The following is a 17,661-nucleotide window of genomic DNA, read 5'->3' as shown; positions in this document are numbered from 1 at the left end:
AGGCTGAAAAGGCGCGCGTACGCCCTAACAAGCAGAGATGACAGTGGGCGAGGCGAGGGCGGGGCGAAGCGGAGCGAATGCGTGGAACGAAGACGAATCTACCAAAAAAAGGAAAAACGGCAGAGCTGCATGCGAAGAAACACTGACCACGCGGTCAGTTTTCCGTTTTTCATGTAGATGGTGCACGTCGGGTGAATATTCGCATAAATATATACATATACATGCATATATATATATATATATATATGATTCACATGAGCGGTCGCGTCTGTCTGAACGAGTCAGTGAGCTACAGCGATGAATAGGGAAGCCCAGTCGCACTCTCGCCGGGCTCTCTGACAAAGAGCGTTGCAACACATTCAGGCTGCAGAGTCTTTTCGACTTCTTTGCGCCGAATGGATGCACCTCGCATTCAGTGATAGGTGGGCGCCCGCATATAATATATATATATATATATATATATATACATATGTTTGTACGACGCTTGCTGCGCGTACTGCAGAGAGACTTAGCCACCTTCGGCTGTGTACCGCTGGAACTCGAATTGCACATGCGAGCCGCCCTCTGCACTCCTTACACGTGCATTTACCCATACATATTTATACATATATATGTATGCATATATATGTGTATAGTTTTACTGCGTGTGTTTGCGAGAGAAGCTCTTGGACGGATCCTGCAAGCGGGGAGAGGCCAATGCGCCTCTACGGCCTTGTTGCGGCGCCCCCGCCTGCAGGTCTACAAGAGGAAGCGACTTGCGTCGTCTGTTTGAGTCCGCTCTCGACGACGAGAAACGCGAAACGACTAAACTGGTCAAACCTTTACACAACTGAATGTATTGTATCTTCACCCTGAAACCTTTGCAGGTATCGTCCGCACATATAGAGACCTATAGAGACATATATATATATATATATATATATATATATATATATATTTGCATATATACGCGTATATATGGACATCACATCAACAGCGACCTCGTTCTCTTTCTGCGGACTGCGCGGCCACGCGCATCCGCATGCATCCCCCGAAATAGACACGCGGGCATTTAACTGTATGTACCGGTGTGCATGCATATGCATCTGCTTTTTTCCAAGCGACTGCGATATGTTTCGCCTGGTGCGGCATGCGCGGGTTGCATCTCGAGTTCTCTGCGTCGCCTGCGCCGCGAACGCGCCTGACGTGAACTCTCCCATGCTTCACTCTGTCGTTATCTAGACGCTGAACTGTCGGCGACCGGATTCCTTCTCAAATAGCGGTAGACTCCGCCACGGGGGTTGTTTCAGTAGGTTCGCTCCGCGGCCTTCGAAGCTTAATCAGGGCTTTCGGGGGAAGGCGGGACGCGGGGGGGTGGGGCGTCAGGCGGTTGAAGAGATAGGGAGTCGAGAGATGGCGAACCTCGGGTCTCTCTAGATATCTTGCGGCGCCTCCGTAGACCGCGCCGGGCTGCTGCATCGACTGGTGCCTTCGTCGGGCGCGTCGGAAAGGTCAGTGACGTTCGTGCTGCCGAAGCTGCCGCTGTCGCCTTCGTCTGCGGAAAAGACGAGGTACACGAACCGTCGTTTTTCACACACATTTCAAAGCGGAAAAGTGAATTCGACACACAGCGCTAGAAATCTGGATTCAACTGACGCTACGGTAAGCGGCGGAGCCGCGACGTTGCGGGGGGCGAGGCGCGCCGCCTGTGAGCCAGATCGTAAGACTTCCCGACTTCTAGACACGCACATACATACGTACATACATACATACAAATACATATGCATATATACATGACAACCCACAGTCTGTGTGTCTGTATACGCGCTGCGAAGTGTGCACGCACCCTTATCCACCTACGGGAACACCAGATCCGGCTTCACATATATATATATATATATATATGGATGTATATATGTATATGCGAGTCTGATATAGAGTCCGCAGAATCTTTGAAAGACATGCAGAGGGATAAAAACAGGCGTGAATATGCGGGCATCTGCTGATTCGCAGCATGCATGCGTGGCAGTGTATTCACTCCAGAGACGCAAGGCTCGCGCAGAGAGTGGAATCCTCTCTTTCGCTTACCGTCATCCCAGTCATCCTCATCGCTGCCCTCTGACTGAGAGTCTGTGTACTCCGAGCCTTCGTCAGAAGACTGTAAGTGCGCGGAAAAAAAGGGTTGAGACACCCGATGGAGGCGACACGACGAAACACACAAGAGAACTAAACAGAAATGAGACAGAGAAGGAGCGACGGGCACGGAGGGCCGTGACAACAAGACAAAAGAGAGAGAGATAGAGCGAGAGAAAGAAGGCAACGCAGCGCGCAGAGACTCTGCAGAAGGCGCGAGAGCAAGACAGCAAGAAGGCCGCAGAGCGGAGACCGCAGAGCTCGCGGACGCGAAAGATCTGCCAGATTATCTCGTTGACACCAATCTGTCCCAAGTCCCTCGCCTACTTGTTCATAGGAAGGCTCTTCGTCGCACCAGCGCGTGTTTAGCGGCACGAGCTCATTCGGCGCAAACGGCGCGACGCGGCCGTCGAGTGTGCGACACCAGACCAGCCCCCCGCAAGCCTGAAAAACAAAACGAAAAGTCATCCTTCGTCCGCCCTCAAAAAACATATATATATATATATATATATATATATATATATATATATATATATATATATATATATTTATATATATAGGTATATTTGAGCAGATGCAGGCACGGGACGACTGAAGGGTGCGCGGCCACGGCGTGGAAAAGACGCTCGCGCACACACGCAAGACACGCGCCGTCGTCGCTGTACGGTAGACAAAAAAAATCCATTTTTAAATATAGATACAAACGAATAAATATTTGTACATATATATTATAGAGGGCCGATATATGCGCACGTGTGGATAGCCGCAGCTGGCGAGAGGGGGGTCGCGAAGGTGTCTAGGGCGCTGCAGCTTCTGAAACGGTTTTTAAAGCAGAAAAACCTCACGCGGAGGGTGAGCACGCACCGCAATGACTTCGAGGTAAACCTTTTTGCCGCCGACGTCCGCCTCCTCTCTCTTCTGCGATCCCGCGGCCGCCTCCTCGGCGTCCGCCGCGCCGCCAGCCTCGCTTTTGGGCGCGTCTTCGCCTCGCTGCGTTTTCCTCATCTCAGGGTCCACAAGCAGCGCGCAGTCTCCAGGGAAGAAGAGGAAGCGACTCATCGGGCACACGTCTAGCACAGGCACCGTCTCCACGCGAATCACGTCCTCGTAACCGCCGCGCGCGTATTCAGCTGCACCCATGAAAGCGACAAACATAGACGAGCCTGTGGCAGCCTGCCCCCCCGCGGCATTGAGGAGGCGACACGCACGCCAAACACACTCTCGCGCGCGAGGCAACGAGCCCGCAGGCGCCCGCCGCGCCAGCTCCCGAATGATGCTGCTTTCTCGCTCCTTACCGCTGCCCCCCCCTCCCTCACGCCTCCGGCTCCACCACTGCGGGGCGAAAGGATGCAGCAGTCCTCGCGAGAGATCCTCTGTCCGCCGGCTTCTGCTTCCTCTGTCGGGTCCCAGCTACGCGTGAGCGTGGTGGCACGTATTGCGCGACGTTGCGTCATCGTCTGCGCCGCGCGCGCGTGGCGATCTCCAGCGGGCTCTGTCGCAAGTTGTCATTTCGCTTCTCCACAATCCCCCCCGCCTACCTGCGGCTTCGGCGTAGAGCGCGCCGCCTGCGAGTCGACTCGAGGACTGGGGCCGGCCGCCACCCCACACCTGAGCGCGTCAAACAGAACGCATGCGCACACGCGCCGACGCAGGAGAATCCAGCACAGCACGCCAAAACTCCCCTGAAAAAACGAGACACGGAAAGGCAGCTGAGAGCCGGAGACAGACGCGACTGCGTGTGCGTCCACAGGGCGCACGCGAGGCGCTCTAGAGCTACGGCCCGCGGATAGATTTCGAAATGCAGCCAAACGCTCCTCAACGCGCTGGGAGGACGTCGCGCAGAGAGGTGTTCAGGCGGCGCGGAACAACGAGAGACTGGGAAACCGGCCGCGCGAGGGCACCTCCTGTCCGAAAACTCACTGCAATGCCGAAGCGCCCGAGCTGCCTCTCCATCACCTCGCGGAGCTTCTGCGCCTCTACGTCGCCCTGCGTCTCTTGCCGTGTCTCCGCCTCGATCTCCATGCGAAGGCGCCGCGCGCGTTCTGACGGAGAAAGGAGTCTCAAAACCGATGAATAAGAAAAGTCTACAGCCCCTCCGGCGTTCTCACAGAGAGCCTATACATCCACATATAAATATATATATATATATATATACAGAATATACATAGAAATAAATATATATATTTTTTGAAGTGCACAGTCTTTGAGGCGAGAGTCATGTAGATATGCATGCGAGTAGGCGGTCACACATGAGGACATGCGTTCGGATTTTGTTCTGTTGAGAGCCCATGGCGGTGGATCGGTACGCGCACCGGCGCAAAGGGCCCTGCCAAATCGAAACGCGGCCGCTTTTTTGGAGGGTTTCCAGCGGCATGGACACTGTGCTTCCTTACCGAAGAAGGCATCGGGGTCTTTGAGCCAGGCGACGGTAGCGGTTTGAGCAGTCTGATCGACCCGCACAACGACACCGACTTCCTTGCCTACGGAGCGCGCGTTGGCTGGGTTCCGCGAAAGCGTGCGGAAGGAGGCGACGGCCGCTTCGCCGCGGAGCGCCATCACGCAGTTGATGATGCCTTGAATCTGCTCGGGGTCCAAGTGCCCGCGGGCGTTCCCGTCACTCCAAGAGCCCGCGGAGCCCACGCCGCCCTGCGAGCCCGCGCCGCCGGGACCCGCCATGCGAATGAACTCAATCAGCTGAAACAGCTCGCGGCGGCGCAGCTCGCCCTTGAGCATCCCGCCGACCAGTGCATGCAGCCGCGCCGGCGCCTCGTCCTCGGGCGACAGCGCGCGGCTGCGCAGCCGCGCGCTGCGGAGGACGGGCACGCGCTTGTAGATGGGCACGCTGAGGTTGCCAGGCCCGACAGCGTCGTGGAGGCATTTGAAGAGCTCCTGCAAATGCGTGACCGCCTCGCGGACGCTCGCGCCTGTCACGAGCCCGGTGCCGCCTATCGACTGCGCCGTCGACGCCAGGAGACGCGAAACGTGCACGCCGGGAAGCTCCTCCGCTGGGCTCTCGTAGCCCTGCGAGTCGCCGTTCGGCGCGTCCTCCTCGCTGCCACAGTCCTCCCACGCCTCCGCCTCGTCGCCCTCGCTCTCCTGGACGACGCTCGCGGCCCCGCGGCCGTCCCCCTCGCGCGCCGCCCGCGCCCCAGGGCCCGCCTGTCTCTCGCGCCCCGCGAGGTCGCGCCGCGGCGCCCGACGGACGCGGTCGCGGTCGTGGTCGCGCTCTCGGCCTGTGCCGGCGCGCCGGCCTCGTTGGGGGTCGTCGAGCGCAGGGGCGAGGTCGAAGAGGCTGGCGGCGAGGCCGTCGGCAAGGCCCATCTCGCGGCAGACTTTCGACAGCGCGCGAATGACTTCCACGGCTTTGAGCTCCTCAGGCACGCGGGTCGTCTCATCGAGCTCAGTGCCGCCAAAGTAGGGCGCAATCCACCAAGGCGGGCCTGCGGCGCGCGCGCGCCGCTCGGCCTCTTCTTCCTCCTGGGCAGCGCGATCAAGGTCTTCTTGCCGCCACTTGCGCGTGACGTACATATGCGGCAGAATCGCGAGGTTGACGACGTATTCGGCCTGCGACAGCGGCACGCGGTCCACGTTAACCGGTGTCAAGGTACACCCCAGCTCGCGGGAGACACTGCCGTCCCCCCACAGCACGTAGCAGCTCGTCGCGAGGCTGGCGACCATCCCTAGGCGGTACAGCGGCGCAGCAGGCGGCGCGCCGCCTGCAACCGCCGCCGCCGCTTCCGCCCCTGCGGCGCGGGGTTTCGCGTGAGGCGAGGAGGCGGGCGGGGAGACGTTCTGCGCGGGGGTGGAGGCGGAGGCGGGCGCGTGGCGCACATTGACGTAGACCGGCTGACCCAGCCGCAGGACAAACTGCTGCAGTGGCAGCAACTCTGAGCAGTCGTGCTCGCTCGCCTGAGACGCCACTGGGTGCGCTGGAGGCGCCGAGGCCCACGACTCGCTGTTCTCCAGCAGCCAGTTGACCTTCACGCTCCGCACCGCGAAGGACTTCACAACGCCTGAAAAAACGAAAGTAAACGCCCCCCACCAGACGTGACGAAGATGAGCGAGAAAGGTGGAGTGCGCAGCGCACACTCTGCTACCCGTGGCGGCTGCGAGCTTTTCAGCGCCCCGCAGGTCGCCAGACGCTGCGTCAGGAGCCAAGCGCGCGCCTCCTCTCTCTCGCCTCACTCTCCGCTGACTCCACTCTCGCTCTCGCTAGGTTCGCGTGTCGTGGTGATTCCTCGCGAGCTCGTTTTCTGCCTCTGTGTCAGGTTTCTCTTGTTCGTTTTTTCTGCGGTGTTCGCGCTCGCCTCACCCCGACAGAGGCGACTCGCGCCGGCGGATTCCTCCTCGTTCTGCGCGCGCAGATTCCGCCGCTGGCGGGCCTGCAGCTGCTGCTGAAAGCCCCGCAGCCACTCGCCCGTGACGTATACGCGCTGCGAGGGATACATGCCATAGGTCTCGATCGGGTAGCCTTGCCGGGGCTCGGGGCGCACACCCTCCATTCTGAAAAGAAAAAGAGAGAAAACAAAAAAATCGGAATCGCCTGGGAGGGGGGACGAGGAAGGATCCTGCGACGCGAAGCGGCGGCCGCCGGACAGACGCAGCGAGTCCTAAGCCTTCACACATGCGCCACTTCGAAACCGACAGGCAAAAAAGCCGCCCTCAGCGGAGAACGGCCTTCAAGTTCGCTTCGCAACACAGAACAGAACGGGCGAAAAGGAGCACACAGCCGCATGCAGCAACACACATATATTCCACACGTCCACACAAATAGATCGAGCTGCAGCCGCCGTCGCGCATCGATTTCCGGGCCCACAGCCGCCACGATTCGCGTACGAATACTCTCGTCAGGATAGAAATGCGCGCAAATGTTGGTGTAAATCCTCCGTCTGACGTGTGCCTTCGCGTCCTACCTTCCGCTGAGCCGGGGCCTTGCGAGTGCCGCCTTTCCGCCTTCGCGGCCCTCCAGACACGCAGCTGTGGCCATCTATGCATGCGTCTAAATATACATAAGATATATAGAGATACATATAGGTAGATAGAGACAGTGATAGAGGCAGAGATGGATATATAGACCTAGATAGATATAGAGATATAGATACATATAGAGATCTAGGTAGATATGGAGACCTGGAGAGATATAGAGATATCGATAGATATAGATACAGGCACATAGATACATGTTTAGATATATTTGTGCATATGTTGACGGCTTTAGAGTCTCCTGGCTTGCCGCGTGCGGCTTCTGCGTGGCGGCTGACCCGTATTCGAACGTGAACTCATGGCCCGAGTCGAGCTGAATCAGGTAGTCGACTTTGCAGCTGACGACGGCACCGAGGTGCCCGTCCTTCACGACAGGCGTTCCAACTTCGAAGGCCTGGAGCGGCCGCAGCAGCGGCGGCGCGTCTGGCAGGGGAAAGACCTCCAGCGAGCCGATCTGGATGTCTTTGACGCACTCCACAGGGCCTTCGGCCTCGGCGTCCACGGCAAGCGGCAGCGCCGCGGCGGAGACACTCCTCGGCAGGAGGGCGCCCGATCCGCGGGTGCGGAAGGCGGAGACGCCGCGCTCACTGTCTCCCTCTGGCGACGGTGCCAAGCCGCTGGAGCGACGCGAGGCGCTCCTGCCCTCGGAGACGAGGCGCACGTCTGCGCGTTGCTCAACCTCGACTACGAGACCCAGACTCTTCCCGTCGGGCGCCACCACCAAGTCGCCCGCGTAAAACGGGCGATCGACTGACCGCAAGACGAAACAGGAGAAAAAAGACAAACTCCACAGGGGGACTCACGGACAGACAAACGCGACACACAGAAACCCACGCATGCATAGGGACTCCTCCGTCCCCCGACGAGACGAACGGGCCGCCGCCAGATACAGAAATAGACATATCTATTTATATCTACATGCAGATGCATGAGAGGTATATCTGTCTTTCTATATCTGTCCAACTATATCTGTCTATCTACGCGGCAACGTCTCCGCACGGCGTGCAGAGGAGAGACCTGCAAGGTCGCGCTGGCGGTTGTCCCCAGCGGCAAAATCCCTCCAGAGCAGCCCCGGTCCGTCGTGAGTGCCTGATTTGCTACCCCGAATGCGCATCGCCGCACCGAGAGCCGATGCAAAGTGAACTTTGCGTCGGTTTCGCTCGCACGGATTTAGCTAGACTCCACCTGATCCGCTCACCGAGCTCAATTTGGTCTCTGGCGATGTTCTCCACCGTCCCGTCGGCCCAGGCGACCTGCACCTCGTGTGCCTCGGGGTTCATCGAATCTAAAAACACGAAAAAATAGCTGACAACTTCGTGAGCGCCAGTCACCCACTGCGCTTCCAAAGCACACCCTGCGCCGCGCGACGAGGCAAGCACGAAGCAAACGGGACGCGATTCGCGGCGCGGACGACCTTCGGCCTTTGAAAAAGCGACAAAGACCTGGAAGCCCACGGGACGCACTAGATGTGGAGGAAGCACACTAACATCTTTCAGAGACTCAGAACTGGAAGAATATACAGAGCTGAAAACAGCAATACAGAGGCATGAGCGGGAAGAAACACCAAAAGGGGGGGGGGGGGGGGGGCGCTGCCCCAACGTGGCGGCATCGACTGATGAAAAGGAGGCCGCAGTTGAAGAATTCTTCGGGCTCGGCGTCTGCGCGCCCATCCGAAGGTAAGAAGTCTATGCGGCATCGCACCTGGATCTTCGTCTTCAGATCCGTCAAGAATTCCGCGGTACGTTCTCACGACGAGGCCCCTGGCACCACCCGGAACGATCAAGCCCGAGGACTGCCGTCGTGCCTTCTTCTGAACCATGTCATCCAGGTCGAAAGCTTTGAATAGCTCTGTGGGAACTCGCGGCATGGCTGCCACCAGTCGGCTGTGCAAACTGGTCGCCATTGTGCCTAACCGTGGGTACTGGACAGGGTGAAACGAGTATGGAAAACAGGGTGGATGCAAACCGAGCTAAATGGGGGTTGACGCGATGTAAGTACACCAGAGGGCAGCGTAGACGCAGAAATTTGGATACCGCGGAACAGATCACCTGTGGCTTTACAAAGCTTCGAACTGCCGCAGGGAGCCAAATAAAGGGAATCCGCGAGCGTGGTACCGCTGAGAGCTTTTCCCCGTGTTCGTTGAGTCACATGCCTCCACTGCGTTCCTCGCAGCCGACTCTCGTCACAGCGGCAACCCGTGCGGGAGGCGTAAGATGGCACATCTGGGCATGATATCAAATCGCCGGTCGAAAAAAAATTCAAGTTGTAGGCTGTCGTGGAAAAGTGCGAGGGTCGAGGCGGGGCTGGCCTACGAAATAGTGGCCTCACGTGTGAGGACGTGGAATTGAAGAACATCAGCAAACCGGGGGAAACTTACAACGAGTTCCGCGACATACAATGGAGCGGTTCGTTGAGAAAAGAAGCTCAAAAGAATTCCCCCGGGAAAGTAAACCACAACGTAAGGGTCCTTTGTGACATACACTGCTGCTCACGCAGTCTCCTACCAAATAGCGCGAATACGATGAAGTTAGGGACGCCCGCGGCGCCGGAGCGAATGCTTTCTCCCTTTCTCAGCTGACAGGCGTGGGGAATATCACGTGGAAAAGAGATGCAGAGAACGGCGCAGAGCGCGAAGATCCGGCGTCGATCTTCTTTTTCCCTAGTCGCAAACAAGCCGCGCAGCGCATGCAGCGCGTCCGACATCTCCGCATTTCGCGTGTGCCACAGGACGCAGCGTTCCACGAGAAAGAGACCCGCGGACGACGGCTGTTTCAGAGTGTCTCTTGTGCATCTTTCCGTGTTCCTCTACGTCATCCGCGAGCGAAGACTGCCCCAACTTTTTCGAACTTGCGAGCGCGGTACGTCTGGGGGCAGCTCGGCCAAGAGGGAGGCACCAGACCCGCATATGGGGCTGTATCCGCGAAAACCGTAGGATATTCGGCAGCTTGAAAGTCCATCCTCGTCCCGTGAAGAAACAGTCAAAATACGCTAAAGAAGGTTACAATCTCGCGGTTTTATATCAAGGCAACGGCTGCGTGACGCGGGGCTAGACGGCATCTAGGGGGGACGGACTAGGAAAAAAGGGAGCTCGTCAAGCGTGACTAACGACGGGTAGACAGATGTGCTGCGCAAGAGACGCATTTCGTTCTGGTCAATAGCGCCTCTATCCATGCTCTCTTCTGAGCGATTCGGGCTGCCACGATCCTTGCATTCCCTCCGGGTCTCGGTTCGCGAGCTCGCCAACCAGGAGCGGAACAAGCTGCGTGTCGTTCTGCTTTCTCCAACGCTCTCCCCTCTCGCCTGCCCAGTCGCTCGCTTTTGACATTTGCCCTCTGTAGAGAAATCTCAAAGTCGGCGGGGAAACTGTCACCAGTGCACAAAGCGTCGCATTCGGTATCCCTTTTGTCTCAAGCGTAGCGGTGGGCCCCTCGCTGAACCAGCCTTTTTATACCTCGCATGCGTGTGTCCGGTGTGAACGACTCTTCCGGCAAGCTCCCTAGCGCCGGAACGTCAAAATCATTCTTGGGTGGGAAGGCATGTCTTTGCTCACGGTCTCTACAGAGCTCTCACGCACATGAAGAGGCTGTTGACGAAAAAGTTTCCAGAGGCACGGACTCACACCCGAGAGTGTTGAGCCGGCCAGATCACCAATTCGCCGTCGAGGGAGACATTTCACTGTTGTTACGGATACCGGGACTCGAGCGCCTTGGAAAAAGAGAATGGATACAGCATAGGAGGTACCTCGGGAGACAGGAGCGAGCGCCACCTGGGGTATCGCGTGACACCGCTGCCCCAGTTTAAATCAGAAGTAGTAAGCCAGGTCCGTGTGGAAAGAAACGTTTCAACAGCAGAGGCAGAGAATCGCCTCGCTGGTTTTTGAGAAAACATTCCATCCAGCCTTCCGCTGAGCGGTCGTCTGCCGGCGCACATTCGCTGCAGCTTCACTATATCCAAGTATGTATTCAACTATCACGTAGGTTTCACACGCCTCTAGAGTTTCACAAAAGCCCTCTCACAAGCGGACGCATGGAAGAACTGAAGAAAAAAACACGCGAGACGTGTAGGTGTCCAGACAGGAACCGACGCACTCGCTGCCACAGCGTGGTAGCTTAGGAACGAGCTACAGCTCCCAGAACCGCTTTCAACTGTAAGATACCCGACGAGTGCTCCAGGTGTTTTGTCCAAGTGTCCAACTGAGAAGAAGGGAGAGCGGAAAGTGAACCTACAACCTCCCTCTCGAGATTCTTGTGCGCACTTACATATCTCGAAAAAGTTGACGACGTCGCCGTCTCTACAGGCAGCCACATGCGTGTGCAATTAGCGAAGCACTCTACTTGACTATCTCACGCGATGTACATACAGATTCGGATCCGTGCATTTCGAAGCGTGTTAATATCCGATACAGGCTCGCATCGAGTTGGGAGTTAAGCTTTGAATCTGCGCTTCCAGACTTAGAGGCGACTGGCCTTTGGAAAGATGTCAGGGGTAAACTTGAGCGCTGCCTGCATCGAGCCCTTCAGCTTGATTTTCCCCTGCATGAACGCCAGCTGAGGATTCATTTTGCCGGTCGCGAGCTTCACGAAATCGTCGTCGAGAAGGGTGATCGTGCAGTCAGAAGTGACTTTCGCGGTATCGTCGCCTTCTTCACGAATGGACGGAGGGATATTCTTCAAGTCTAGAACAACTTTGACTGGCGGCGCGCCTTTCTTCGGAAGAATATTCAGCCGATAAATGCTGTTGATCTGCGGATGTCAAAAGAGATCATGCCCAAAGCTCGAAGACTGAATTATATTGTAAATGCATATAAATATAGCGAAATCGCATCTACGTCGCTGGTAGGAAGAGTAGGCGAATAGAAAGTTGCATGCGCATGAACGGCTACTTAGACAAGTGAGCGCATACTTTGTATTTCCCCTCAAAGCCGGGTACGCATAGATCTGTCTGTTTATCTATTGTAGCTAAATGCACACCTACATATCTATATTTATATATATATGTTGATATCCTCGTCTCTGTGTGGGGCGCAAACGGGTGAGATTGGCTCTCAGAGCTGTTGACGCGAGAGAGATTTGGGTTTGATCGTCTCCTTAGACGACCCTCACATTGATCTCTTGCGCTCTCACCCGCTTGACAAGTTTCGCGCCCTCGGACGTCTCGAGGTGTTTGCCCATGATTTCGTAGAGAGCCATGCTTTTTAATTGCTTGGCTTGAGGAGACGCTGTCGCCTTCGCGGGTTGTGCGCTTGCGTCTGCGGAGCCCTTCGTTGGCTCTGTTCCCTCCTTCGTCGTCGCTCCAGCAGGCCCCAAGTTGTGTTTCCGCAAGTAAGCGTCGACTGCTTCCCCAGCGTCCTTCATCTCCACCATTTCTTTGGTGATTGATGGGAACAAGCCAGGCGTGAACTTCGAAGCTTTCTGCATGCTGCCCTTAATCTTCATCTTGCCCTGCAAAAACGCCATCTGAGGATTCAAGGTTCCCAGGCAAACCGCCACGAAGCTGTCCTCAGCCATCGTGAAAATCACGTCCGGGGAATTCTGCAGACCCGCCTCGATGCCTCCGCCTGAGACAGCCAAAACGTCTAGCAACGATGCGGAGGGGGAGGTGGGATACGAAAACAGAGAAGAGAAAGAAAAACGCGTCTAACCATACTACGGGAGATTGTATATATAGACATGAAGGTGCATCTGTAAATGGATGACCACAAGCACTCTACATATGTGCCTACAGCGCTCTGTGAGGATTCATATGAAACATTTATGAGCCTGTTGGCAGAGATCACTGTTTGGTTAAATGTGTTGAAAAAAGGCTGGTTTACCCGTGCCGCCCTTTTTGAGGTTGAGCGACCAGGACTTGGTCGCCTTGCCCTGAGTGACGTTAAACCCGAAAACACAGTCCACTTTATCTTGGAGCTTCTTTCGCGCGTCCGGCACGTTTCTGATGTACGCATCCATCAGCTGGAAGATGATGTCCGCTTTGCTCGCTTCCTTCTGGTTCCCTCCGGCAGAGCTGTCGGCTTTCGCAGTCTCCTTCGACGCCGGCTCGGCCGTCGGGCTCGCATTCTCTTCGTTTTTGTTTGCTGGGTTATGTTCCAGGCGCTGAGTCACCTGCAGACAGAGAGGGAACAGTGCAATTTTTTTTCTTGAAAACAGATGTATGAAGGCACGCACGTATACATATGCGAAGCACTTGCCCGCCACTGAATCTCTCCAAGAATCCAACAAGTATTTATACGTCTATGGCATGCGTGCTGCAGGTATGTACATACACCTCTGTATTGGCTTCGGTGAGGCTGAATGCCTTCGTCAACATGCAATATTACCTGCGCATACGCCCGGAATTCCGCCTATGGACGCCTCAGCGCTGTCGAGAGTGAGTATTCATCCGCCAGCCCCTCAAAAGCTGGGAAAAGGGAGGATTGACACTCTTGCGGCAAACGCTCGTGCCTCGGTTGCATAACCATCTGCCTGTCACCCATAGTTGCTCCATTGTTTTGTTTTCTACCTCGATAGGCATGTTAGGAAGCTCGAGTTTCTCCGTTTGCTACGACAAAATGGGTGTTTGTGTCAAAAACCATGGAAACGGGGCACGCACCATCATCATGGAGTCTTGAAGCGAAGTCGGGTAGGCCACCTCTCCAGTGAATTCCGTGATTCGCTTCCACTCGCGAGAGACGTCGTCTGGGCTAAAGGGAGGAACAAACGAGTGGCCTGTGTTGCGCTGCCAGCGCACGCTCGCCACCCACCCGGCGCCGACCTCCAGAACCTGGGTGCATGCGTACAGAAAGGACACATTTTGGAAGTGTAAACACAGGAGAGCGAATGACTGCGTGCATACTGATTCTGCAGTAGCAGTACGTGCGTGAGAGGTGCACAAGGTGATGTGTTTTCCGAATTCGGCTGCCGTGTCCCTACCTTGCCTGTGTCACGACATTCCTTGCTGCAGAGATAGGCCACTAGAGGCGCCACGTAGTCTGGTTTCAACGCCTCGACGAGCTCGGGCGGCATAACCGTCGCGGTCATGCGCGTGCCTGCAGACGCGAGAAGAGTTCGCATGGGAACGTGAAGCAAAGGGGGAAACTCGCAACGCACACGTACACGTCAGTGTGAATAGGCAAGCCATACCGTGACATTGCTGTATGTATACCTACACACGACATTATATCGGGTGCATTAAAATCAACCCCAAGCCTGCTCAGGCATTGCAGCGCAGATGGCAACTCAGAATGCACATCAAGATAGAGGCACGGCACAGAGATATGTATGTTGATGTGTACGCGAAAACAATGCACATGTGCGCATGTGATACTCTGCGGAGTGGAATGGTTCCCAGTTTTTCCTGTGCCTTGCTTCTGCATACCCGCAAGAGGAGCGATACAGTTCACGAAAATGTTCTTCTTCTCTCCCTCAAAAGCGAGAGTCTTTGAAAGGCCAACCAGGGCGGATTTTGCGGCTGAGTAGTTTGCCTGAAGCGAGAAGCACCAGAGTTAACAGGGCTGACGAAGGGGAACGTTTCGAATGAGGAAGGGCGACTGCTGGGTGCACGCACGACACATGTGAAACACGGACCGTCACAGCCAGCTCATTCGCAGGCCTTATCTCAGAACTTCAGTATATTTAAGATAGAACAGACTTCACATATAAGTGTCCATATAGTCTCTAGAGATTTTCACCTAGCGGACGCCGGACCGTGAATGCACTGACACACAATTCATTCTCCTATAAGCAAGTCCGCGAATAAATCTACGTTGGCCTCTATTCTCACGCCAGCATCATGGCATCAGCGAACCGATCCTGGCGGCTAAGTACATGCGCAAATACAGTGCAGAAAGTCACGCGACTTCTAGCTTGCGCAGGGTCACGCTTGACCCGCTTCATCGCCTATTCAACGCAGATGGGTATCCCTTCAAATTCAAACAGGCGCGTCAGCATACTGCAGTCCTGCGTCTCGTGTGAAGATGCTTCAGCTCAGAATGCGCGTGCCCCGGCTGGAAACGTTGCTTACTTGTCCAAAGTTGCCGTACAAACCGGCAGCGCTGGCAGTCATAATGATTCGTCCGTACTTTTGCTTCTGCATGATGGGCCAGACTGCTTTGGTGCAAGCGTAGGCCCCCTTGACGTGCACGGCCATGACGAGGTCCCAGTCTTTTTCCGTCATTTTCATCAGTGAAGAGTCCCGCAGGACACCTGCGTTGTTGATGAGAATATCTACGCGACCAAAACGCGACATCGCGTGGTCAATGATCTTCTGGCCTTCGAGGACTGAGTCGTAGTTTGCAGCCGCTTCGCCGCCCTGCTTGCGGATCTCGAAAACCACTTTGTCCGCTGGAGGCTGGGCTGCGCACACAGAAAGCAAATCAGAGCCCCGGAACGAACCATATGAAACCAATTCCTCATTGCCCTGGTGAGCGGGAGTCCCGTAGACCGCTTTGGGTGTTGCGGACGTATCTGAGGGATAAATGGCAAAGGAATGGAGAGCTTGCGATATGGCAGCCTCGTGCTGGAAACGCAGAGGACATACAAAATCGAGGGTGAGCATATATGCTTCGCAGACAAAGCAACCTTCGGCCTATTACCCTTTGAAGTCTCATTGGCGGCACCGGAAAGAGCCGCGCCCACGTCGTTTACGAGGACTTTCGCGCCGCGAGACGCCAAGAGGAGCGCGTATGCTCGACCTAGACCTCCACCTGCACCTGGAGAGACAAAAACAGAAGCGGAAAGGCGCACGTTGTCTACCATGGAGGTGCAGTCGACGATGCGTTCCTTATCCTTCGAACACGTGTGAAAATGTACGCATGTTTTGATGCGACTCATATATGTGTTCATTCATCGACTTCATCAGGTCACAACACCACGTTTCTCACATCTTTACGGCCTGCAGTCTTCTGCCACTCGAGGCGTTCTGCCGGACCGGCGTCAACGTTAGTATCCGCAAAGAGTAAGAACCCATCTCTGCATCCGATGGTGAGATGTACAGACTCGCCTACTCGCTTAGCGGCGGTGACACATACGGTTTAGCGAATCGACACACTTTTGGCTTGGCTCTGTGCAGAAACGATGAACCAGTGGGAGCGACAAACTACTGGGTCGCCGAATCATTCTGGGTCATCTGTTCGGCAGGCTAGGTAGCCAAATCGGACCGCAGCTGTTAACGTAACCAGACCTACATGCTGAACCCCACTCGGTATAGGCTCGACAGGCTCGCACACACTCCTACCGTGGCACACGCAACTTCACCCATGGAATAATGCGTTCCGAACACACTTTGCTGGGAACGACACTGTCCTTATGAGACGTCCTTACACCGATGCTCTGCGGTATTGTCGCGACGCAAGACTTACCGGTGACGATCGCCACCTGCCCGTCAAAGCGCACAGGCATTTTGAAAAAAATAGGGAAAAGAGGGGGTTGAGGGAGTGTTCGCCAACGGCGAAGAAGCCACGCTTTTGAAGACGAGAGTTTGCTCGACAGAAAGTACTCGAACTCTCGTAAAGCGGCGGAGTATTAGCAACACAAGTTCGTGCCAGTTTCCGAGTTACTCAGCAAGTCAAGGGACGGAGCGAGTGTCCTGGTGAGGCATCAGATCAGCGAGACGCAGAAGCTCGAGGCCCAGACGGCAGTTTCGATTGCTGTGTGACACCCAGACTGCTTTCCATACAGCGCTGAGCTATTTCTTCAAACGACACCAAAGCAAAATATCTCTACCGACCCGCCTGAATCAAGTGCACTGAATCGCTGTTGCCTGCCCCCGAATCCGCACAAGGCTTACGCACACTGACAGAAAAAAAGTCTATTTTGCTCTTCTCCCCGCTGGGCGTTTTTGGCTCTCTGGTCGGCGCCTTCGGCCAAACGATGTACGGCAGACCAGTGGCGGCCATATCTGAGGGAAGCGGCTGCATAACTGTTCTGCTGTTCGGCACATTTCGAACGGGATAGTGCAGCGTGTGTGTGCTTTGGCCACAGAAGAGAAGAGAAACTGTTTCATTTACAGTGTGACCTGCCCTAAAGCGTTCTTTTTATGGCGGTCTCCCGGGCCACTACATATAGGACGTTGCTGAGCAATATCCGTCCCAACCACAAAGCACAGGGGCGCCGCCAGTGGTTCCTCACGACCCTACAGAGCTTCCGGTTACAGTCACTCATAGTTTCGGGGCTTGTTTATGGAGAGCCGGCAACACATACTCCAGTATACGGACACGGCAGCACACCTTTTCCGATGCTCAGTTCCAGCAACAACTCCCCCACATTTCAGACTGCGGTTTGTTAGCGGTGTTCGATTATCGGCGCTGAGCGCCTTAAACGTTGCATTTTACCGAGACTTGGCAGCGTCAGTATGGAGATACACATGTTGACAGCTACCTATGACGCGTACACATACGTTCAAGCGTGCATGGAAAACAGTGAAGCCGCGCACTGTGATCGCAGGAACTACATGGACAGGCCGCATTCGCGTCCACAGTAGCGTAAAAGCGACTCGCGTGGCTAGTATGAGATTGTCGTTTACACTTTCAGCTCCCTTCGACAATTCCGCCAATACGCAATCACACGCGGGTACCCGTGAGATTCGGTCGCC

General features: G+C 55.6%; 2 protein-coding genes across 2 annotated transcripts; both read right to left on the bottom strand.

Moving 5' to 3' along the window:
* Positions 1–1,412: 1,412 nt before the first annotated feature.
* Positions 1,413–8,998, bottom strand: BESB_054500 (uncharacterized protein; the record flags this gene model as incomplete). Its single annotated transcript, XM_029363885.1, has 11 exons — positions 1,413–1,534; positions 2,068–2,137; positions 2,440–2,556; positions 2,977–3,242; positions 3,651–3,720; positions 4,033–4,154; positions 4,506–6,125; positions 6,425–6,615; positions 7,374–7,845; positions 8,294–8,380; positions 8,797–8,998. The coding sequence occupies 11 exons, from the start codon at positions 8,996–8,998 to the stop codon at positions 1,413–1,415; spliced, it is 3,339 nt and encodes a 1,112-aa protein (XP_029219808.1).
* A 2,548-nt stretch (positions 8,999–11,546) lies between these two features.
* On the bottom strand, positions 11,547–16,469 carry BESB_054490 (sterol carrier protein-2 HAD-2SCP-2; the record flags this gene model as incomplete). Its single annotated transcript, XM_029363884.1, has 9 exons — positions 11,547–11,837; positions 12,219–12,652; positions 12,908–13,196; positions 13,684–13,854; positions 14,004–14,119; positions 14,449–14,554; positions 15,094–15,413; positions 15,665–15,781; positions 16,430–16,469. The coding sequence occupies 9 exons, from the start codon at positions 16,467–16,469 to the stop codon at positions 11,547–11,549; spliced, it is 1,884 nt and encodes a 627-aa protein (XP_029219807.1).
* Between the last annotated feature and the right edge of the window lie 1,192 nt (positions 16,470–17,661).

This window comes from Besnoitia besnoiti, chromosome IV (genome assembly GCF_002563875.1).
Source record: "Besnoitia besnoiti strain Bb-Ger1 chromosome IV, whole genome shotgun sequence".
Taxonomy (NCBI): Eukaryota; Apicomplexa; class Conoidasida; order Eucoccidiorida; family Sarcocystidae; genus Besnoitia; species Besnoitia besnoiti.
This window is presented reverse-complemented; position numbering and strand designations above follow the sequence as displayed.